This window comes from Arvicola amphibius, chromosome 1 (genome assembly GCF_903992535.2).
Source record: "Arvicola amphibius chromosome 1, mArvAmp1.2, whole genome shotgun sequence".
In the NCBI taxonomy this organism is placed as follows: Eukaryota; Metazoa; Chordata; class Mammalia; order Rodentia; family Cricetidae; genus Arvicola; species Arvicola amphibius.
Window position 1 is genome coordinate 181,457,397 of NC_052047.1, and position 24,758 is coordinate 181,482,154.

Here is a 24,758-nt window from a genome sequence, read left to right on the forward strand (position 1 = left end):
GTTTACAAAATATTTTTTAAAAGGAAAATATTTAAAGTCAGTAAAATGTCTCAAAAGGTAAAGATGCTTGCTGTCAAGTCTAGTGACCTGAGATGAATCTTCAAGACCACACGGTAGGAGAAAACTCCCAAAAACTGTCCTCTGACCTCCACATGCATGTCATGTCATGTACACATGAACACACAAAATACTTGTAATTTTTTAAAAAATGTTTTAAAAGGAGAAGAATGAAGAGAAAGAAGACAAGTGATCAAATCAAACTTAACTAGTCAAGATTTATAAGTACATTAGGATCATGAAGTCCGAGGCATCAGCACCACAGTGAATAACAAACAATAGGAGATCACAAAGGACTTCACTAAATTGAAAAAATATTTTCATCTCTTTCTTACTTCTTATACCCACCAGCAATTTTGAGGTGTACATGGAAATGTTTATGGGTCAGCAGAGGCTCTGGTAACTCTCCTAGAAACATCTTCAGTAGCGTGGCAACATCATTTGAGTGAAACTCTCCTGAATCCAAGTCAATATCGGTTCCATTATTGAGAGCATCCCTCAAAAGCTGCTGACGGACACTGTTGCCTGGTACTCTGAACAAGCCTTCTACTCGCAAGTCTGCTTACCATGGATGTCCAAAAGGAAACAGAGGAGAATCGTGGTTAGTGTGCACAGTATAAACATGAGTTCCCTTTAAAGACCTTCCACAGCACTCCTGCTAAACAAGATTTTGTCAATATTTCTAGAGAAACTTGAAATTTCCCAAGCACCTAGAGATGACTCAAACTGAAAAGAGGTCCTGCAAAGGTCATTCATCCTCCTAAGGTACCACTGGATACTGAATTTAACACAATCAATGGTCAAAAAAAAAAAAAAAAGCTTGAAAAATAAAATGAAAGAAAGCAAATCTCAAGATCCCTTTATCCTTGTTCCTCACAGACTCTCAAGGAGTTGAGCTCATCTATGGGCATTTGTGGCTCCTATAAAGTGTTTCTTTCAGCCAAGAATAAACCTAGAATCTCTGCATTATTGTGTGACTCAGAATTCTAAGAGATCACTCTGCAGCTAAGAGACTCCTGAAAGCTTAGGTCATTCCAAATATGCTGCTCCCATCCAACTAGGCGCTAAGCTTGTATAAGATTTCAAAGGAGAGGTAGACAGACACATTGTTTGATCGGGAAGAAGCCTGTCCATGTTTCTCCATCTTTGTGCATCCCCCATTTCAGAGCTAGGCAAAGGAATAAAGGGGACTCACAACAAGCTGCACAACACATCCCTGTGCTCCAGTAGGGCACATCCACACGGCAGCTGGGCTGAAGGAAGCCAGGAATTCTTATCATACAAATATACTGAAAACCTACAATCTCCCCATTCTAAAATCCTGATGGGTGGTTATGCTTTTAATCACATCTCTTGCCAAAATAAAACACTTAAAAACTTAAAACACACACACACACACAAATCCAGACGCCTCCAACCCTTTCAAGACATAAGTCCACAATCTCTTTTGTGCTCCTCCTGCACAGCATCTCACACCCAGTAAGTCAGAAGGTATGCCTGATTGGTAAACAACTGGCATATCAAGTCATTCAAAAACCCCACATTTTATATGTTCTTGGCTATGCTGAGCTCTTAGAACAATGACATGACTCGCAGGACTACTAAAAACTCAATGTCTCGAAAAAAAATAAAAAAAATAAAATAAATGAGAATTAACTGATGAGTATATGTTAATCACAGAATTCTGGTGATGGAACTATGATGCTTCTTGAATAAATCTCATAATTCTTTAGGCACAAGGAATTCTTCAGAATTCTCTAAGAGGTACTTATGGTTTCATAGACATTATCTAATTTATCTACATCTTTGAAAGCAAAACAAATCAACAATTGACATGAAATTCAAAAGGAAGTATATTTTTAAAATCTACCACCTGAAAATCAGTGGTTCAATTCTTTGTTGCTGAGTAGTAGTTGGCATCTACTAACCCATCAGTCAACTCTCAAAGGAAAACTGGCGATTCTTCCTTAAACACAGACTATTGAAGCTTTGAGTAGTCTTACTTTTGTGCAGATATTCAATCAGTTGGTATATCTGGGCAATGCCTTCCTCTGTCAGTGGAGATCCAAATACCACTCCTTTTTCTAAAAAAAAGATATCATAGGACAGGGCAGTATTACATAAAGAGTACAAGGCAATCAATGTAATGATTCTTTTTAAGCATATGTATTTATTTGGGGGCGGGGAGATGACAAACGTGGTGTTCAGAGGACAACTTATGGAAGATGGTTCTTCCCTTCCACTCTGTGGGTCCTGGAACTCAAACTCAAGGTCATCAGGCTGGCAGTGGATGCCTTTACCTGCTGAGCCTTCTCACCAGCCCAAATACCATGATTTTAAAGCATTCTACTTTCATTTAATGTTTTCACAAGATTGGTAAACAAAAATTTTTAAAAAAAAAAGACTAAATGATGTAGGATTCCCCTCTGCATGCTGTGAATATGTTTTATTACCATTGCTTAATAAAGAAGCTACTTTGGCCTATGGCAGTGCAGAATAGAGCTAGGCCAGAAAACTAAACTGAATGCAGGAAGAAGGTGAAGTCAGGAGACGCATGTAGCCGCCCAAGAAGCAAGATGTGAGGTAACAAACCGTGAGCCTCACAGTAAAATATAAATAATATAGGTTAGCTTAAGATATAAGAGCTAGTTAGCAATATCTGAGCCATTGGCCAAACAGTGTTGTTATTAATATAGTTTTTGTGTAATTTTTGGGGTATAGGCAGCCAAGAAACCAAAGTGCAGTCCTCATTTACAAATAAAAACTAGAAACACACCCAAAAATGCTGTCAGAGCAACTATCAAGTCAATTCTCTCTAAATTCAGTATCGGATCATAAATTCCTGGTAAACAAGACTTTCATTATTTAAAAAACAATACCTAGCACATTGAGATTTTATTTAAAAACTAACAAAATAAAAACCTGAACCATGACTGTGAAGTCATGACAATTACTCTCTAGAGTTGGCACAGGATATGATTAATATTTAAATGTTTCATCCTGCCTTAATGATTTTCTTAATACTTAATAAAATAAAACAAAACAGGACCTCTTTAATATCTTATCAAAAGTAGTGCTCCAGGGCTGGAGAGATGGCTGTTCTTCCAGAGGATCCAGGTTCAATTCCCAGCACCCAAATGACAGCTCACTATTATCTGTGACTCCAATTCCAGGGGATCCAACACCCTCATACAGACATACATGCAGGCAAAACACCAATGTACATTAAAATAAAATAAATGAATCATTAAAAAGAGTAGAAAAGAGAATGTATACCTGGTACTGTAAGCCTGGTCCAAAGCCCGTTGCTGGGGAGGCCTACAGGCCTTCAGAAGCAACCTATTATTGCTTTGCTAAATTGCGAAACTGTCTTTAAATGTTTATGCTACAGATGTGAGCTGCTCCCAACTTCAGTCAGAACACCTTTCTTTCTGACTGGGCCTCAGTTAATGTAAAGACTCACAATGGTCACAGAGCTTTGAATAGTTGGTTGTGAGTACTCAACCCTAAATGGGATGTCAGTATCAAAATTCTTCCCCCAAAAGTTCAAAGAACATGAAATAGAAGGGGATTTTTTTAAAAAAAGTAGGAATCAGGGGGTGGAGGGGAAGGTTGTGACATGCTCTCTTCTAGACATGAAACAGCCATCGTACCTATGAAGTCCCAGCAAGTATGGTTACCTGCAGAAAACCTGCACAGAATCAAGCCAGTCAGCTTTACAGGCTCCACCCTAGCTGAGCAGCTACTGCAGTTGATGGCTGCTGTGTAGCCACTGGGAAATCCCTCATGTTCCCAAACCAGTGTGCACACAGGGAGCACAAATTAGTCTCTGTGGGTTATTAAAAAGGAAAAAGAACAAGACAGTGGTGGTGCACGCCTTTAACCCCAGCACTCATGAGGTAGAGGCAGGCAGAGCTCTTGAGTTCAGGCTACCCAGATCTACAGAATGAGTTCCAAAACAGCTAGGGCTACACAGAGAAAAAGTCTGGGGGGGAGGGGTAATTGGGCAAGGTGGCACACACCTTTAATCTCAATGCTGGGAAACAGAGGCAGGTAGATCTCTGGTGAGTTCAAAGCTACCCTTGTCTAGGTAGTATGTTCCAGGCCAGTCAGGGCTACACAGGTGATCATCTAAAAATAAACAAACTGAAAGAAAAGAAGGAAAGAGAACATGAAGCTCAGATGGGGATATACATGAGGGAGGCCAGGGGAAGTTGGAGGGATGGAGGCAGACAGGATCAAAATACAATTGTATACATGTATGAAATTCTCAAAAACATACATATGCATACACACAGAGCAGGGCTACCACTTACTGCTAGACAAGCGTTTTTGGAAGGTGATTATAGGACCGTACTTTATCAAAGCAGTCCATAAATGAAAACATTTGCAAACTACTGTAGTTTTTTTTCATTTCATTTATTTATTTTGATTTTTGAGACTGGGTCTCTTTATGAGGTTTTGGCTATCCTGGAGCTTGCTGTGTAGACCAGGCTGACCTCAAAGTCACAGAGATCATCCTGCCTCTGTCTCGTGAGTGCTGGGACTAAAGGTGTATGCCAGCTATAGTTTTTTGGTTTTGGGTTTTTTTGTTTTGTTTTGTTTTGTTTTTGTTTTTTTAGGTTTTTTTTTTGTAGGGGTAAACTATGTAACTCAGTGGTAAAAAGATTGCCTAGTATAGATGTAGCCCTGAGTTCATCTTCAGTAGAACAACAACAACAACAATGTTCAGGCTTCCTTGTTGACTGCACTATCCTGCTATGTCACTTTATTTTCTCTACTACCATTTTAACTTACTAGAACAGTACATTCCTGTAGTCCCAGCTACTGTAAAGCCTAAGGCAAGACAATCATTTGAGCCTCGTGGGATCTGTGTAGGCAACAGAATGAGAGAACAACTCAGAGAGAGGGACACACACACACACACACACACACACACACAGAGAGGGGGGGAAGAGGAGAGAGAGAGGAAAGAATGGAAGAACAGAAGGTCACTGAAAAACAATATTTTTGAACAATATTCATACCCTTCATAGGGCATGAAAATTAAGATGCCCTTGATAACTACCTAAACTAATCATATTCTCTCTCAGACACTGAATATATATATTATATATATATATATATATATATATATATTTACTATCTTCTCTCCTCTCTTTTCTTCCCCTCCCCTTCCCTTCTCTCCTCCTCTTCTTCCTCTCTCTCTGACAGCATTTCACAATGTGCCAAGTTGCCCTCAAATTTCAGATCCTCTTGCCTCAGCCACCCAAATGCTGCAATTACAAGATTTGCATCACCATGCCAGGTTTAAGTATTTCTTCATCTAAACAGTTTTATAATTTTTATTATTACTGTTTAAAGTTCCAATGAAAATGAGAGAAAAAGACCAACAAATGCTTTAGGCTAATTACAACTTCCCAGTAAGAGTGCAAATGTAAGGGGATAAAGCACAGTGCGGAAGCTCTCTTCAGCAGTTAAGAGCACTGTTACTCTTGCAGAGGACATGACATGGCAGCTCAGAGCTGCCTATAACTCCAGTTCCAGGGTATCTGACATCATGCTCTGGCTTTCATGGGTGTCAGCATATACCTGGCATACATACAAACAAACAGGCACAAATAGATAACATAAATTTAAAATGAGAGTAAAGCCCACTCAGCAGCTAAAACTGTGCCCTTCACAGACATAAGACCTACCCTTCCGTTTGAGCGACATTAGAGACCTGAAGAACCCTGCGGCTGAGCCAGCCCCACCAGGCAACTTAAGGTCCACTTCCCCCATCAGCTGAGCCAGCTCAGTTCCAGGCAAATCAATAAGTCTTGTGATGTTGCTGACCACCAACTCGGTGAACATCTCTGGTTTCTCATGTCGGAGTTTCTCCACAAAAAAGTCAGGATTGAAGATAATAGGCTGACCTCGAAGGGGAGAATCATTGCAAATGACAAAATTGCAGATGGCATCACTGGAAGAAAAAAAAAAATCAAACAGAAGGCTTTTTGTGTTTTTTACTTCCTACCCCAAGGGTTCTGCAGTTCTTGAGTCTAAACACAGCAGAGGGTTCCTAACAGGCTGCTTCCTCTAACAGAAGCAGCTGACCTTGGAATCTGATCTTCAAAGCCAAAGCATTCATAGAATGGAAGAGGTTTATGGCTACATAAAGCTATGCATTAGTCCAGCTTCGCCGACGCCCACAGACAGGTTTTAGTTGTTTATTCATTTAGCTAGTGGTTCTTTGTGCATGCTAGTCAAGTGCTCTCTGACATCGCACTACTATATCTCAAACCCACTTTTACTTTTAAATCTTTCTGTTCAGGGAGGCCTCTAACTCACGAGTTATCTAACTCTTGCTCAGAAGGTTTTTCTCTACAAGGCCCTGATCTTCATATTTAAGAACTCAATTGTTGGGACAGTGAAACAGCCGAGCCTGATAGCCTGAGTTTAACCCCTGACTCCTACCAGTTGTTCTCTGATCGCCACATCCGTGCTCTGGTGCACACTCACAAACACACACAAAACAAGTAAGTGTCAAAAATGTTTTTAAATGTTAAATTAAAAGAAAATAACTATTGTTGGGCATGGTGGCACATGACTGTAATCGCAGCATTCTCCATGAGGCTGAGGGAAGACTGGGAGCTGAAGATCAGCCTATGCGATGAGATACTGACTCAAAATGCAGTTAATTTCTAGAGGGACGGCTCAGCAGTTTAAAAGCATTTGCTACTCTTCCAGAGACCTGAGTTTGGTTACCAGCACCCATGCCAGGTAGCTCACAAATGCCTGTAACTGCAGTTCCAGGGGGATCTGAAACAAATTTTCACAAGACTTCTAAAAAATTATAATTATTATTATTATTAAATTAAAGTAATAAAAATAAGAACTATACTAATCCACTTCCTATAGCACACATATCATTGATTGCACTTACCATCTATTATCTCTAATAGCTCGTTCAATCCTTATCCTATACATATACAGTCATCAATTATATAGCAGATGAATATAGGACAACATATCATATTTCAGTAAAGTCAAGTTCGCCTGACTCATACAAATACTTCCACAATAAAATGTCTACTACACCCAGTCTATCAAGTGCTGTTCCAGGAAAAGTAATGCCTATAAATATTAAGCAGATCTGATCAACAACATATCTTTCTAGCATGACTGACATGATCTTCCTTTCTGGTGCTTCGATTTTGCATTCTAGATAAGTACTCTTTCCAGCAACATCCCCAATTTTGGTTTGTTGGTTAGTTGGTTGGTTTGGTTTGGTTTGGTGTGTTGATTTTTGAGATAGTCTCATTCTCTAGACCAAGCTGCTCTGAAACCCATTTTGTAGCCCTACTGCATCAACCTCCCAAATACTGAGATTACAGGTGTAAACTATCATACCCAGGTAATAAATTTTGTTTGTGGTACTGGACATTAAAGCCATGTGTAGAGCTAGACATGCTCTACTACTGAGCCACCTCCTCAACCTGGCTGATAATTTTTAATAACAGCACAATGAAAACAAGATGCAGATAAGTAAACTTCAAAGTTCATCTGTACTTCCTTGAAAAATAACATTGCACAATTTTAACAGCCCCAACCTTCAGTCGGTAGTTACTAAATGTCTTTTACTATATCACGTAGGAATTTAGGGCCAGCAAGATGGTTCAGCCAGTAAAAGCACTTGTCACCATGACTAACAACCTGAGTTTGATCCCTAGGAACTACAAGAAAGGAAAGAATCAACTCCCACAAATTGTCTTCTGACCTACACACATACACATATACACATACACACACACACACAATAAAAATTTTTAAGGAAATCGAATCAAAATTTAAATCTCTGTGTTCTCAAGTCACTGACTACAACACTTAGAAGCTCATCCCCTCAGCCTTTTACACTAGCTTTGACTTTTCCTGTGTACACTCAGACACTCAAAAACTGTACAACTATAATCAGAAGCAACTTCTGTTTTGTTTTTTGGGTTTTTTGTTGTTGTTGTTTGGTTTCTTTTGGTTTTGGTTTTAAGAGGTTTTTTTCTGGGTAGCCCTGGCTGTCCTGGAACTCACTCTGTATGTAGCCCAGGCTGACCTTGAACTCAGAGATTTGTTTGCCTCTGCCTCCCCTGTGCTTGGCAGTAAAGGCAGGAGAAGCAACTTCATTTTAATCGTTTGTCAACAGCTCCTTTTTTTTCAGTGTCAATTATTACAGGAAAGAAACAAGAGTCACTATGGAACTAATGTTTATAATCCCTGCCAATAAGAAGTAACCACAGCAACAACAAATCAAGAAATGCAGAAGCACAAGAAAAATAACCTTATGATTGTCTAATCAATGTAACTCACATCCCTTTAAAAGGGAATAACTGGTTTCAGACCAAATTATCTCTAGCATTAATATATATATATATTAACATTATATATATAATAACATTATAGTCCTTAAGTAGAAACATGTACACATGTAAAAGCTTACAGATTCAAGAGCATGACTGTTTAGGACTAAGATTTCTCCCACTGCTGACTCTCCCAGCACTAAATTGAATCAAACATACACACTTGAAAAAAGATTAGAAATGCAAAGCCCTCCTCCTTTTTAAACACCCTGAAAAAAATGCTTCCACCTAAACAGCCTTGAGCAGGTTCAAGGCTGCCTAAAAAAAAAAAAAAAACAAACTGGCTGGAGAGATGGTTCAGAGGTTAAGAGCACTGACTGCTCTTCAGAGGTCCTGAGTTCAATTTCCAGCAACCATATGATGGCTCACACCCATCTGTAATGAGCTCTGGTACCCTCTTTTGGCAGGCACGTATGCAGGAGAACACTGTATACATTTTTTTAAAAAATGGCTTTAAAAAAAGATCCACTGGAAGTCCTAATCACCTCACTCACTTTACCCTCTGTGCCCACCCCACTCTCCTCTCATGTTCATTCACTTTCACTATGCCACACTTTTCTTTAAGCAAATTATTTTTTAGCCTCTTCCTCACCTTTTCCGAATGGAGCACCTGGTACAAGGTCTTTGGAGACAAAAATAATTTAAGAAGGAAGAAAGTTGAAGACATGGAAGATAGTTGTAAGAGGCTCCCCACATTACAAAGCCCACTAATCACTTCTTCCACAACCAAAGCTAACAGTATCAAAGAATGTGTTTATCATAAGACATTTCTAGTACTAAGAAAGACAACATCCTAGTCGACAAAATTGTAAAACTAAGTAAACCCAAGTTCAAGAAAAATTAAACTTCTTACATAAACGCTGAAAGCTTCTGATGAGGCATTGCTAAGTGCAGGAGAGAGGACAAAGCTTTCTCCTGCTGTGACAAAGAACTCTCCTTTCTGGCCCCTGTGCAGCCTACACAAATTCCAGGCATGTACGAGGCACAAGGACATATTATGGGGCCTGAAAGGCAGTACTTACTGAGACTCTGAGCACTGTTCTGTAAGGAGGAACAAACCAGAATTAAAAACTAGACTAGCTAATTGTACTTGCCAGTCTCTAAGTGAAGTCAACAGCAGTTCCCCTTCACTTCTACATTGCAGGTTATAGTGAATGAAATATCATCACATAATATAAGCACATAAAATGGTGTGTTTATAATATGGAGGAGGGATAATCTCTACATCATACATAAAAAATAAATTCCAGCTTCCAGAAGCCACAGTTTTTAAAGATTTTTTTCATGTGTGTATATGTGTGTGCTTGTGTGAGTCTCTACTCTATATGCACGTGGTTGCCCAGAGGCCACAGTCACTAGAATCCTCTGGAACTGGAATTATAGGTGGTTGTGTGTCACCTGACATGGGTACTGGGAACCAAACTTTCTTAACTATCTCTCTAGTCCAGCACAGGTTATTAAATGAAAACCCCAGAGCCAGATGTGGGATACTTCCCACTGGTCAGAGAGACACCAGAGGCCACAGAACAATAAAAGCTATTGCTAATAGATTGTTTTGTTAGACACCACACACCTTGATTGTAAGACTTAAGAGACAATAGGTTGGAACTGGGCTGGAAGCTTCTTCCCTGCAGCTAGATTTCATACTGCTCAGAAGGTGTATGTAGGCTGATGGGGAAGAAAAATCACCAGCATCTTAACCTATGACCCTGCATGCTCCAATGCTGACATGCCAGGCAAGATATGACCCTGGGAACACAGCAACATGACTTTAAGGAAGTAGACAACTGCCTTCTGATTTGAACCCTTTTCCACATAGGAAGGTCACAGGCCCTAGGAGGAACCTACTGCTGCTGCTTTGCTAAATGAACATGCTGTCCTGTTGCCTTCTAACTATTTATGTCCATTTCCATAGATTGTGCTGCTCTTAGCCTTGGTCAGAGAAGCTTCTTTTGCAGTGGACAGTTCTTCAGTGCTGTAGTCAATGCAAGTGGCCCATGCTCTGGTAAATAAATCCTCACGCATGCTCACACTAACAGCCCTAATTAAACTCAGTAGGTCACAGAGAGAAAGGGGTAGAAAAGTGAGGGGACTTTGGTGAGAAATAAGAGGTTCAGGAGGAATGGGATAAATTGAGGGTAATGAGGATAGATATGATCAAAATTATATAAATATATGAAGCAGTTAACAAATAATATTTTTAATTTGAGAAATATGGATCTAAACATGAAGCAACAAATGCTAAAAAAAAAAAAGAAAGAGAGGTTGTGGGGAAAAGGGAACACTTCTGCACTGCTGGTGGGAATGCAAGCTGGTACAACCCCTTTGGACGTCAGTGTGGCAATTTCTCAGAAAATTAGGAAACAACCTTCCTGAAGACTCAGTAATACCACTTTTGGGTATATATCCAAAGGATGCTCAACCATGCCACAAGGACATGTGTTCAACAATGTTCATAGCAGCTTTATTTGTCATAGCCAGAACCTGGAAACAACCTAAATGCCCCTCAACCAAAGAATGGATAAGGAAAATGTGGTACATTTATACAATGGAGTACTACATAGCAGGAAAAAAATAACATTGAATTTTGCAGGAAAATGGATGGAGCTAGAAAACATTATTTTGAGTGAGTAATGATGGGAGAGGGTCATCTGTCTATGTGTTACTTTCATTGGTTAATAAAGAAACTTCCTTGGCCCTTTAATAGGACAGAAAATTAGGTAGGCGGAGTAGACAGAACAGAATTCTGGGAGGAAGAAAGCAGAGTCAGACAGACGCCATGGAGCCAGCCGCCAGGTCAGACATGTAGAATCTTTCCTGGTAAGCCACCACCTTATGATGGTACACAGATTATTAGATATGGGTTAATCAAGATGTGAGAGTTAGCCAATAAGAGGCTAGAAACTAACAGGCCAGGCAGTGTTTAAATGAATACAATTTGTGTGTTATTATTTCGGGTGTAAAGCTAGCCATGTGGGAGCCGGACGGGACGAAAAGCAGGCCTGCTCGCCTCCTCACTACAGTAACCCAGACACAGACAATTATCACATGTACTCACTCATAGGTGGTTTTTAAACATAAAGCAAAGAAAGCCAGCCTACAAACCACAATCCCAGAGAACTTAGACAACAATGAGGACACTAAGAGAGACTTCCATAGATCTAATCTATATGGGAAGTAGAAAGTAGAAAAAGACAAGATCTCCTGAGTAAATTGGGAGCATGGGGACCTTGGGAGAGAGCTGAATGGGGGAGGGGAGAGGCAGAGAGGGGAGCAGAGAAAAATGTAGAGCTCAATACATATAAAAAAAAAACTAGAAGGCAAGTGGTACACACAATTAAGCAGTCTAAGACAAGGTGTAGTCCCACCCATCACCATTGTCCAGGCTCCAATCTCCCCCACAAGGTGATCTGACAAGTTGATAAGGACTTATGCTCCCCTCTAGCTGGCACCATGGCCTCAGCACTTCCTTCTTCCCAACAGGAGATTCCAGGGGAAATTCCAATTTCATGGGGTTCATTTTTATCTCAGTGTCTGATAGCTAAAGGTAAAGGAATATCTTCATCTTAATTACTGTCCTATTGCTGTGATAAGACACCATGACCAAAGCAACTCTTATTTAAAAGAAAGAAAGAAAGAAAGAAAGAAAGAAAGAAAGAAAGAAAGAAAGAAAAAAGAGAGAAAGAAAGAAAGAAAAGGCATTTACAGGGGATAGAGAGATAGCTCAGCAGTGAGAGCACTGCCTATTCTTCCAGAGGACCCAGGTTCAATTCCCAGAACCCACAACTGTCAACTCACAACCATCTATAACTCCAAGATCTGACCTTCACACAGACATTCATGCAGGCAAAACACCAATGAACATAAAATAAAAGTAAATAAATTGTATTTTTTTAAAAAGAAGAAAGTATTGACTTGGGGCCTTGCTTCAGTTTCAGAGAGTTAGTTCATCATCATCATGATAGAAAGCAGACAAGCATGGACTAGAACACTACCTGACAGTTTTACATCCTAATCCACAAGCAGCATGCAGAGAAAGACACTGAGCCTGGCATAGGCTTTTGAAATCTTAAAGCCCACTCCCCGTAACAATACCGCCTTCAATAAGGCTGCAGCAGCTACTTGAACAAGGCCATACCTCCTAATCCTTCCCTAAACAGTCCACCAGCTAGGCACTAGATATTCAAATATATGAGCCTATGGGGGCTATTCTCATTCAAACCACAATATTCATTCCTGTAAGACACGGAACTCGAACCAAGGGAAACATCCTACTAACCGACACTCACACTTTGAATTTTTAAGGGATTGTTTTGGTTCGTTGGTGAGTGGGGGTGTTCCTATGAGGCAGGATCTCCTTGTGCAGCCCAAGGTTGACTATGACCTCAAGATCTCCCTGCCTCTACCTCCCAAGTGCAGGGGATTCCAGTCATGTACCATCAAACCCAGTTTCTTTAATTTGTTTTATTTTGTGTGGGGAGCAGGCACATATGTGTGCACAGGTGCATTTGCCCATGTACACACATGTGGGGTCCAGGGGTTAACTACTGGTATCCTCCTCTATCACTCTCTCTCCACAAAAAAACAAAACAAAACAAAACAAAACAAACAACAACAAAAAAAAAAAACAATCAAGGGTCTCACTGAACCTGGAGCTCACCAATTCAGCAAAAATGGCTGGCCAGTGAGTACAAGGATCCAGCTATCTCTCCCAGTGCTGAGATAATAAAGCATATCAGTAACCCCAACACTTGGGAGGAGGAAACCTGAAGATCATCCTTTCCAGGCGCTAATGCTGCCATTATAAATCACTGAGCTATGAAAAGTGAGGAGGGTTTGAAGCTAATATGGCAAAATGTTAAGATCTGCTGGGCTGAGGGGTAAAGCATCACTCTACACATAAAGCAACATTTCATGACAAAGTTGGAGGGTTCTTGTGGATTTGTGGGAGATTTTTGTTGTTTTGCTTTTTAACTGATGTGTGATTCTCCTCTGTATGCTATTAGTATGTTTTATTACCAATGGTTAATAAAGAAGCTGCTTTGGCCTATAGCAGGGTTGAATATAGCTAGGTGGGAAAACTAAACTGAATGCAAGGAAAAAGAAGGCAGAGTCAGGAGACACCATGTAGTTGCCCAAGAAGCAAGATGTGAAGTAACAAACCATGAGTCTCATGGTAAAATATAAAATAATAGAAAAGGGTTAATTTAAGATGTAAGAGCTAGCTAGGAATATGCCTGAGCCATTGGCCAAACTATGTTGTAATTAATATTGTTTCTGTGTGATTATTCAGGTCTGGGTGGCCAGAAACAAAAGTGCAGTTATCTACAGATAACAAAGTAATTTGGGTTTAAATTTTGCTACAAGTGACATAAATATCATAATGGGTTGGGAATGAAGCTCCAAGGTAAAGGATGTATCAGGCCCTGGCTTTAACACCCAATGCAAAAATAAATAAATAAATAAATAAATAAATAAAATATGACAGAAAATCAAACTACATAATTTCCTCCTTTTTCTGGGGGGGGGGGGGTTGTTTTGTTGTGTTGCTTTTAGAGACAAGGTTTCTCTGTGTAGCCCTGACCTGTCCCAGAACTTACTCTGTAGACCAGGCTGGCTTCAAACTCACAGAGATCCATCTATCTCTGCTTCCCAAGTGCTGGGATTAAAGGCATTCACCACTATGCCTGGTTCCATTGTTTTCCTAAACCTGAATGGTTTAGTTGACAAAAACGGCGGACCTTCCATCACTCTTGCAAACCTTTTCTGGTATTCTGAAAACACGCCTTAGTTTTCAGGCTTTGTAGAACGTCAGAATTCAAAAATCCCTTCTTCAGTGCTAGAATGAACACCAAACCTGAAGTGTGTACCACTAACACCCCACACAATGTAAAAATAAGGAAATTATACAGGTAGTGGTGGTACACACCTTTAATCCCAGCACTCAGGAGGCGGAGGCAGAGACAGGCAGATCTCTGTGAGTTCAAGGACAGCCTGGTTTACAGAGTGAGTTCCAGGACAGGCAGGGCTACTGCAGAGAAACCTTGTCTAAACAAAGAACAAAAAAATATAAACATTATAACAAGTTGTGCAAGGAGAGGGCGAGAAGATAACTCAATGGCTTGCCTCACAAGCATGAGGACCTGAATTAAAAAGCACAGATATGGTTAGAAGCAGGAAAACGAATAATTGGGTGTGTACACAAACAGATAAGCAGCTATCTCTAAGAATGGCAGCGCCCAAAGTCATTCTACATCCTGGTTGCAGTCTATAGTGATTTCTTTTGCCACTAGATGGTACTCTGCCTGCAAAAGGATACGCTCGGAATGGGCTGGAAAGAGGATCCACCTTTGAAAAATCAATTAAAGAAAAATGAAATGCAAGTACTTGTGAGGGCACTGAAGCCATGAACCCACACAGCTCCAGGGAACAAACTGCAGCATCCTGTAGCTGGATCTTCTGGCTGACTCTTGTCGAAACTATAAACCCACAAAACTAAATGTTTCCTCCCTGGTGAATTGCTTAACTTGATTTGTTCTCTAAGAACAACCTTGGCAGCATTTCTCAAAATACAAGCTGTATTTAAAGTTGTCCAAGCCTGACTTACCACCCTGTGAGAAGTATATACTCTCTTGATGCATTTTCAACCTTAAGAGGCTCTGAAATGCAGTGTTAAGTTTATCACTTTATTTGGGACCTATCAGAAAAGAAATAAAGTACCAAACTCCTCTTTTTTTTTTCTTTTTTCTTTCTTTCTTTGAGACAGAGTTTCTCTGTGTAGCTTTGTTGTCTGTCCCGGAACTAGCTCTTGTAGACCAGGCTGACCTCGAACTCACAGAGATCCGCCTGCCTTTGCCTTCTGAGTCCTGGGATTAAAGGCTTGCACCACCACCACCACCCAGCTCTTACTCTTTTCTAATAAATTAAAAAGGGAATGTTTGCATCCAGGCCCACCTGGTCCAGCCCCTTGGGGACCTGGCAGAGTGCACCGTCCCTGAGTCACCCCTGTGTTAGGAAATATTATTTTAAGGTGTATTACTTTTGTTTATGCTGTGGAACATTTGTTTAATGATGTAAAGATATGTTGCTTTTGTTTATGCTGCATTTGTTTAACTCTATGAAGCTGTGTTACTGTGCCTGTCTAAAACCCCTGATGGTTGAAAGAGCTAAACAGCCAATAACGAGGCAGGAACAAGAATAGGTGGGGCTGGCAGGCAGAGAGTATAAATAGAAGGAGAACCAAGGAAGAGAGAACAAGGGGAGGAAGACATCAGGGGTCCGCCACCCAGCAAGCCACAGAGAAAGAAGTAAAGTAAAATATATAGAAATAGAGAAAGATAAAAGCCCAGAGGCAAGTGGTAGTCAAGATAATTTAAGAAAAGCTGGCAAGAAAAAAAAGCCAAGCTACAGCTGGGCATTTCTAACTAAGAATAAGCCTCCATGTATGATTTATTTGGGAGCTGGGTGGTGGGCCCTCCAAACAGTCAAAAGAGTAAAATATCACACAACACCCCTGCATGCATGGCAGGCAGTACCCTGTCCCTTTAACAGGCAAAACTCTGCCTACCTCTTCCTCTCTCTGCATCTGTCTCTCCTTCCCTCCCTTCCTCTCCCTCTCCTTCTCCCTTCCCCCTCTCTCTTTCCAGGAGGCCTCTCTGTACTCCCTTTCTCTCTCTCCCCTCTCCATTCACTTCCCCCAATAAAACTCCCCACTAAGCTCTGCCTGCATGGCGTGTTTGTCCCTCAACACCATCTGTCTCTACCAGCCATGGTTTGGACCTACCTGCCAATATCCAATCTCTTGTCATATCATAACACTATAGCTACAAGAAATAGTCCAGTGCAATAAGCAGCACCACACAGCTTCGCAGAACAGTAGTAAACTATTAGAACATTTAAACCCTAAAGTCTGCCCTTAAGAGACACTGCCCTGTCAAGGTGAACCTCTTACTGTAGTGTGAAAGAAAAGGCCAAGGGAAAACACCCTGATCCTGATGACCCCAGGACCGAGCTTGAAATCGCACCTGAGCTTGCCAGAGTCAGGCTGCAGAATCCCAACAATCCCTGATTTTGCTCCAGAATCAGACCACAAAAAAAATCCATTAATCCCAAACCACCCTGGAAAGTTCCCCCTCAAGAACTCAAGAAATCCTGTATAGTATAAACTCTGTACAATGTTTTGCTTGCTACTCCCTCATCCTAGAGGCAGCCACCCTCCTGGATTCGTTCTTCCCAATAAATCTGGAGTGAAGTCTGTTGTGAGGTATGACATCTTTGACAGAGCAGAACTGTAACACTTTCTCTGGGGAAACTTTCCCCTGTCAGAGCAGAGTTGTTACATTGTGAAACCTTTCCCTAGAGCAGTGCTGTAAGCTGTTAGTGGTGACTTTGTGGTATTCCTTGGCTCCCAACCGCCAGGATACCTTTCCATCTGAGTCACAACACACACACCTATCTCCTAGGCTACAACCATTTGCAAAATGTATATCCCCTATATTTAATCTCAACATAAACTAATTTGAAGCTACAAGAACAACTTAACAAAAACTGACAAACCAGAGGTGAAAGAATTCAGGGTTAAGCTTACCTTCTTACCCTTACACTGGAATCTAATGGAAGGGTGTGTTCTCTTCAATGACAATGTAATATTCTCAATTCAGACACTGAGCTATACTTCTCAGAGCATCCCACCACTTTATGGCTTATTGGTAATGTTTTTTGAGTGTCAGAAGAATTGGCATTACTCTTGTAGTTGACATCTCTCATAATTTCCTTCCCCAAAACAATGTAAAATGAGAAGGAAGCTAATTGCATTACAAAAATAACATCGACATGCCAGTGAAATGGCTTAGTGGGTAAAGGTGCTTGCTGTCAAGCATGACAACCTGTGATCCCTAGGACACATATGATGAAAAGAATGAACCAACTCCTGAAAGCTGTCTTCTAGCCTCTACCGGTGTGCCACGGCACAAACACTTAATAATGAGGTGTGGGTGTTGTTGTTCTTTTAAAGTAACATCAGGGACTGGCAAGACAGCTCAGTGATTAAGTGTGCTTGCTGATCTTCCAGAGGACCAGGAATGCAATTCTTAGCACACACATCAAACAGCTTAAAACCACCTATAACTACAGCTTGAGGACCCAATACCCTCTTCTGTCCTATTATGGGCACCTGTACACATGTGGCATATACTCACACAGGCATACACATGTACACATAAATAAAACTCATCTTTTTAAAGTAACATTAAAATTCTCTATTTGAGGAATGTTCTATGGGACAGTTCTTTAACAGGCTCCCCTCACTATCCAGTTCTGTCTAAATCTCTCACTCCTCAAACAAGGAAAGTCAAAGATTTGCAAGTTTGTTTTCTTTTTTCTGGGAGGGGGGTTGGTTTCTTTGAGACAGGGTCTTCCTGTGTAGCCCTGACTATCCTTGAACTCATACTGCTGACCAGACTGGCCTTGAACTCACAGAGACCCTCCTGTCTCTGCCTCCTGAGAGCTGGGACTACTACCCAGTGCAAGTTTATTTTCTATAGACTTTAAATGGCAAGAGCTCCAGGCAATTAATGCTAGAAGCAATTCTATGTCTACATCTGTCTGTTCCAAAACTCAGAGTAATGAATATTGTCCAAGGATCAGTCAGTGCTTTTGCTCTGGAGGATTTCAATGAAAATTTATAGTTTGGAGAGATTTTTTAATTTGCTTTATTCTGGTTTTTTTTTTTTTTTTTTTTGATGATTTGTTTTGTTTTTTGAGACAGGTCTCACTAACTTTAGCCCAAGTTGATCCTGAACTCACCATCCTCCTGCCTCAGCTGCCCTAGTGCTGAGATTTACAGGTATGTGTATACCTGGTCTTCAATTCTTTAAAATTTTAATTTTATTATTGTTAGATAGTCATTACACAGAAATTATTATATGGTATATATTCATTGTCCAAGATGATGGACTTTGGTTTTGGTTTCTTTGTTTTGTTTTTGAGACAGAGTCTCGTGTAGCCCGGGCTGGCTTCAAACTCTCTACCTAAGATGAGACTGACTTTGAACTCCTGCTTCTCCAACCTCTACCTCACTAGTGCTAGGGTTACAAGTGTTAACCACCACACCTACCTAAACTATTTTGATTTTAAAGCAAAAAATGACAGGGATGGGTACATAGTTCAGCACCACAAAAGAGAGAGGTGGGGGTAATAAGCATGGGAGGAGCACAGGGTAGAAGCACACAATGGGGTCAAGTTCCTGGTGACATAGACCTTAGGAGGGAGGGAGGCTCACAGTGCTCTTTACACCTCTGGGCTCATATCTAGTAGTTTTTGTGTATGTTTATCTACCAAATAGATTAAAAACAGAAAACAAAATGGACAAGGAAAACAGAGAGCCCAGAAACAAGCTCACATAGTACCTGAAACTGTGATATACAGTATCAACTACGTCACAAATGTAAATACAGTATTAGGTTCTAGAAAAAGAAAAACAATATGTAATAACAATTTTCTTTAAATGGCCCCTACCAAATAACAAACTAAACTCCAAAGATGAGATTTTAATTCTAGTCTCTTCTAAATTGAAAGGAATCATCAAAATCCCATTTGGGGACTTCAGTTAATAAATGAACATTCAACCTCCCCCCCACCACCAGATCAACTTTGTCTCTTTTCTAAATCTCCTAATCCCAGAACACAGTTATAATTTTACACCTAACTATTTTTAAAGGTTTTTAAATAACAGCACTTTATAAATTCAAATTTTTATGCTAGTATTTACTAAGCAGACTGTTAAGTCATTGATATTTGAAACAGAGAAATACAGATTGAAGGAGAATTTAGATTCATGATATATGTTCTTAATGAGTTTGCTCAGTAAAATGGCATGAAGCTCAACTTTTCCAGATTATAGCAGTGAAGACAACCCAAATGCAGGGGACGCCCAACTCAAGCCAGTACTACTGAGGCTCAACGTGAGAAAATCCTGCTAACCGATCCTGAACACGTCCATGTCTAACAGACAGCTGTCATCCCTTTTTCTCTCCTTTTCCTAGGCTTTCCTTCCTACAACAAGCACCTTTAGTCCCCACAGACATTAACTATACACATTACTGTCCAGGACTGAATCTACAGCTGCTCCTGTACCCACTGCTACAACACGTTGATCTCACGGAGCTGTTCTCATACAGTAAATGCCTCCTCCGGGTCTAGCTGAGACACCAGAAAGAAAGAGGTATGCACCATAGCTGTGAGTGCTAACCCAGGCGGTCAGCCAGTGAGGTGGCTCAAGAAGGCACTCACTGCCAAGCCTGACAATCCAAGTTTGCTCCTCAGGTCCACCTGCTGGAAGAAGAGAACTCCTATGAGCTGTCTTCTGACCTCCTCAGGCATGCAATGTGGCACCTGTGCGCGCACACACACACATGATAGATAATAGATTAAAAAATATTAAGCCCCCATTAATTAAATGGGGTTGGGAATACAGCTCAGTCAGAATGAAGTCCTGGGTTTGACTCCTAGCACCACATAAAACTGGGCTTGGTGGCATATGCCTGTAATCCCAGCACTTGGGAGGTAGAAGTAGAGACAGGAGATTCACTAGTTTAAGATTGGGGTCAACCTGGGTTACATGAGACTCTCTCTCAAAGAAATAAATAAGCAGGACAGTGGTGGCACATTCCTTTAATCCCGGCACTCAAGCAGAGGCAGAGGCAGGCAGATCTCTCAGTTCAAGGCCAGACTGGTCTACAAAGCAAGTTCCAGAACAGCCAGGGCTACACAGAGAAACCCTGTCTTGAAAAACAAAAAACAAACCAACCAAACACACACACACACACACACACACACCAAAGTAAATAAATAAATAAGCTCGCAAGAACCGCAAATATGCAATATGCAATAACCAGTACTGGGGAAAGCTGAAGCAGGATTGGGAGTTCCAATCCAGCCTAGCTACTTAGCAAGAACCTGTCTCAATAACAGCAATAGAAGGTTTCAGAGTCAGATAAAACTGTGTTGTGTTGACCATGTAGTAAACAGTTTAAATTTTTGATTCAATTGGCAGTAGCCTTGCAGAGGAATTCACAGTCCTCTGGCTGGAGAACAGTATTTCATTTGTCCTCGTTTTCATTACAATTCAGGACTTTCAGAGTTGGGTGACAGTGATCTAATGACATTTATGAACCCACAGCACAGTTTGGGGCAGGGTGAGGGTATCGACCATTTATGGGTAGGTCAAAGAGTAGGAAACTCCTCCAGATACCCAAACAAACCCATGTATGCTCAGGAAGAACCAGGCTCACAAACCCAGATTCTCAAAATCCCTGGACTCTTACGTTCCTTACCATCAGTACCAAAGCATGGCACAGATCATTGCTGAGACAATATAAATAACCTCATTTTGTTGGAGCGAATCGGTCCCCAATATCTGTAATCAATAAGGGCAGACTCGGCTTTCCTAAAAGAAGAAATGAAGTCACAATTTCATGGACAGCAGAACCCACGATGTGTTGTTCTTAGCTGTTCTCCAAGGAAACGCAAAATCTATCACATTTCAAATAGTATTTGCCAGGCTGGGTGCCAGGCGCTTTGAAGGGACTGTTTCGTTCCATCCAGGTTCTGAAATAGGCATTGCTCTGTCCATTTACAGACGAAGACTGAAGCCTAGAGAGGTCAGCCAGCCTGGGGACACGTCACTCAAGTCCCTGCTGGGACTTTAAATGTCCCCGGAGGGCGTTTAAAGCTCCAGTGACGGGGGGAGGGGGGTCCGCTGACCCACTCTAGGCTTCAGCTTCCACTCAAAACGCTCGGCGCCAGGGCAGGTACCGGTCGTCACGGACCGGGCGTCTGCAGCCAGAGGCGGGCAGGCTCCACGCGCGGCCGGGAGCACAGACCGCAGCGACGCGACTCAGCCCCCGCAGGCGCGACGGCGCTGATACCACGGGAGAGAGGAACAAAGCCCGGCCCTGTGGGCCACGGTGACTCAAGGGCAGGGCGGCGACATCGCCAGCCCACAGCCCTGTCTCCTAGGCAGCGGGACTGAAAACTTGGCTCACCTCCGGCCGGAGTTGCAAGCCGGTGCCTCCCCTCCACTCAGCGCCTCAGCCGCCATCTTCCGCGGCACTTCGGTCCGCGGCCCCGCCTCAGGCTCCGCCCCCGAAACCTTAGATTGGCTAGGGTATTTCTTCGAGCCCCCTACGATTGGATGAACCTATGGCCCCGCCTACAAATGAGCAGTTTCGTTCTATTATTGGTCTATTCAAATATCTAACTGTCATTGGTGGTGTACAGCAAAAGAAAGGGTGGGAACACTGTCCCGAGCGTGCCGGGAGCTGTAGTTTTTCCGTTTCGATTAACCCGTGTAATGCCAATGCCTTTTAGGATATAGTCAGGAATCCCAGTCTGCACTTTCCACACACACCCCAATAAGTAAATCTAAGACATACGAAACTGTAAATTTTGAAAGTGATTTTAGGAGTCGTTTAAATGGGCTTGTGAGGCCCCGCCAATCCCTGAGTTCTGTAGGCAGTTAACAGTTGGTAGGGGGAAAGGCTCATGACCCCTCATACTTACCCGGGATCCGTAGATTGTAAGAGAGACAGAAAGACATTTTCTTCAATGGTGTTTAGTCACTGGTAAACTGCATATGTTTCTTAACCTTAAGTAAACTCATTGAGACACACACACTCACACACTCACACACACAAATGTTACTCTATGAAATGAAAGATAGAGGCCAAGAATGTCAGGCAAGAACTTCGTATCTAGAGCCCCCCCACAGCAGGTCTAAAACTTCCAGGGGAGAAGTTAAGGAGAGTCTATACCGAACGTATACACACCTTTTCTTCTTGTTATTCCCTTAGCAATGCATTTAAAAAGCTCATTAGGTAGCCTTAGGTATTATAACCTAGATATGATTTAACTATAAAGAAGGAATGAGTAGGTTTTAAGGAAAAATCTATGTCTTAGTTAGGATTACTATTGCCGTAATGAAGCACCATGACCAAAGCAACTAATGAAGGAAAGGGTTTATTTGGTTTACACTTCCACATGGCTGTTCATCATTGAAGGATGAGGACAGGAACTCAAACAGGGAACAAACCTGGAGTTAAGAGTGTTGGCAATTCACTCCAACTCAAAACCATAGGAAAGACTGTCCCTGGGTTCCTTGGTGAATTTTGTTATGCTTCCTGAGCTGTGTAAGGCCCCAGGACCACAGGCTTCCCTAAGGGCACTAACAACCATTTTCTACGAGCTATAACAACCTTTCCCAGACCTGGCCCAGAGTGGTCAGGCCCTGCCTTACAAGAGAACTCGCCTCAATTTCAGGCCACATAATCCCTCCAATCCCAGGCCATCCTGGAAAGCGCTCCCCAACCCCCCTCCCAAACACACACACACACACACACACACACACACACACACTCCCTCCGAGAAACCCTATAGAAACCTTGTGCTCTGCTCAGGTTTCTGTTTCTCAACCAAACAGAGGCAGCTACTGTCTTGGGTTCACCCTTCTTAATAAATCCCATGTGAAGTTGGCTGTGCGGTGTGACTTTGTTGTATTCCTTGGCTCCCAACTGCCAGCATACCTTCCCATCTGAGCTGCTGAAAAAAAACGGATGAAGAGCCCATGGTGTTTTTTACTGGCTTACTCCTCACGACTTACTTGCTCAGCCTGCTTTCCAATAGAATCCTGGACCACCAGCCATAATGGGCTAGACTCTCCCACAGTAATCACTAATTAAGAAAATGCCTTACAGGCTTGCCTATAGGTAGCGCTTGTGAAGGCATTTTCTCAAGTGAGGCTCCCTCCTCTTAAAAATGACTAGTTTATGTCATATTAATATAAAACAAGCAAGTAAAAATTACTTCATTCTATATCATTTCTATTCTATAATTGTTCTTTTTTTTAAAGATTTTTTTATTATGTATACAACATTCTGCCTCCATGTATGCCCACACGCCAGAAGAGGGCGCCAGATCTCATTACAGATAGTTGTGAGCCACCATGTGGTTGCTGGGAATTGAACTCAGGACCTCTGGAAGTGCTCTTAACCACTGAGCCATCTCTCCAGCACTCTATAATTGTTCTTATGGGTAGTCTGCTTGATGTGAGCGTTCCAAAGCCCTGTGGGCAAAAACTGCATCTGCTCTGTTCCCCATCACATCTGCCACTTTGTAGCCATGCAGGAAAACAAAAACTTTTGAACAAATACAAGCAACTCCTCAAACTACCATATCCAGATAGTTACATGTTCTAATAGAGTTTTTCAGTTGGTGAATTCCTGTTAAAAGTCTTTTGACTATGGAGCAGGGGGCGGGGACGACTCCATGGCCAAGCTCCTGCTGTGCAAACCTGAGGTCCTGAGTTCAGAGCCCCAGATCCCAGGAAAGCCAGGCATGGCGGTCTGTGTCTGGAGCCCCACCACCTCTGCAGCTAGAGCAGTGGAAAGCAGAGATCGGAGGAAGCTTGTGGGCCACCTAGTCTGGAGTCCCCGGAGGAAAATCAGCAAGAGACCTTCTCTCCAGGTGAAAGATAAGCACCAAGACTCAAAGCTGTCCTCTGACCTCTGTAAGTCCACTGTGCTATATGTGTGTCCACACTCATACAAATGAACACATACACACATAAAAGATTTTTAAGTTTGATATAAAAATTCCAAGTTGTGGAGGCCCATAAAAGTGGCTCTGCTCCATCTTGACATAAGGTCAGAGAGTTCGAGCCTATTATTGCTCCTACAAGGTCAAGCAATAGGATGTTTTGCCTAAGATGAAGTTTCTGTATGTCATGCCTAGATAACAGGGTGTTTGGTCTAAGGTGTAGTGACTGGATTTTTGCTCCAAATAACAGGATGTTTGACTTAGGGCATAGCTATTAGATGTTTTTAATATTAATGAAGTAATCACTCTTGTTTGTTCCTTGTATCATGATTTTTAAAAAGTTCTTTCACCCTGTACTACAATATCCTATATCTATATGGAAAACTCATTCTCCCCTTCTTTGATAATTAACTATTATGACAAACTCCTTTTTTTGTATTTTCAAGATTTAATAGTACTGTTGTCCAGTAACTTGCTTTGTAGACCAGGTTGGCCTTGAACTCACAAGATCTGCCTGCCTCTGACTCCCAAGTGCAAGGAGTAAAGGCATGTGCCACCACCACCTGACATGACAAACCCTTTGACATATCCTTCTAAGGGTTTTCTTATTGCCTATAATGTTTACCTCGTTATACATTGTCCATCTATACAAATAACGCACCAAATATGTTTCTTGCTAAAACATTCCTTGGTATACGCATGTAATTCCAGCATTTG

General features: G+C 41.6%; 1 protein-coding gene across 1 annotated transcript in view; it reads right to left on the bottom strand.

The window, feature by feature from the left end:
- Arhgap19 (Rho GTPase activating protein 19) overlaps positions 1-21,549 on the bottom strand; it is a 39,709-nt gene extending 18,160 nt beyond the window's left edge. Inside the window, exons 1-4 of the mRNA XM_038341997.1 lie at positions 21,494-21,549; positions 5,757-6,022; positions 2,061-2,141; positions 406-615 (exon numbers count right to left, since the gene is read on the bottom strand). Of these exons, the coding sequence (XP_038197925.1) occupies positions 406-615; positions 2,061-2,141; positions 5,757-6,022; positions 21,494-21,549 (613 nt within the window). The remainder of the gene's footprint in view (positions 1-405; positions 616-2,060; positions 2,142-5,756; positions 6,023-21,493) is intronic.
- Positions 21,550-24,758: the final 3,209 nt, after the last annotated feature.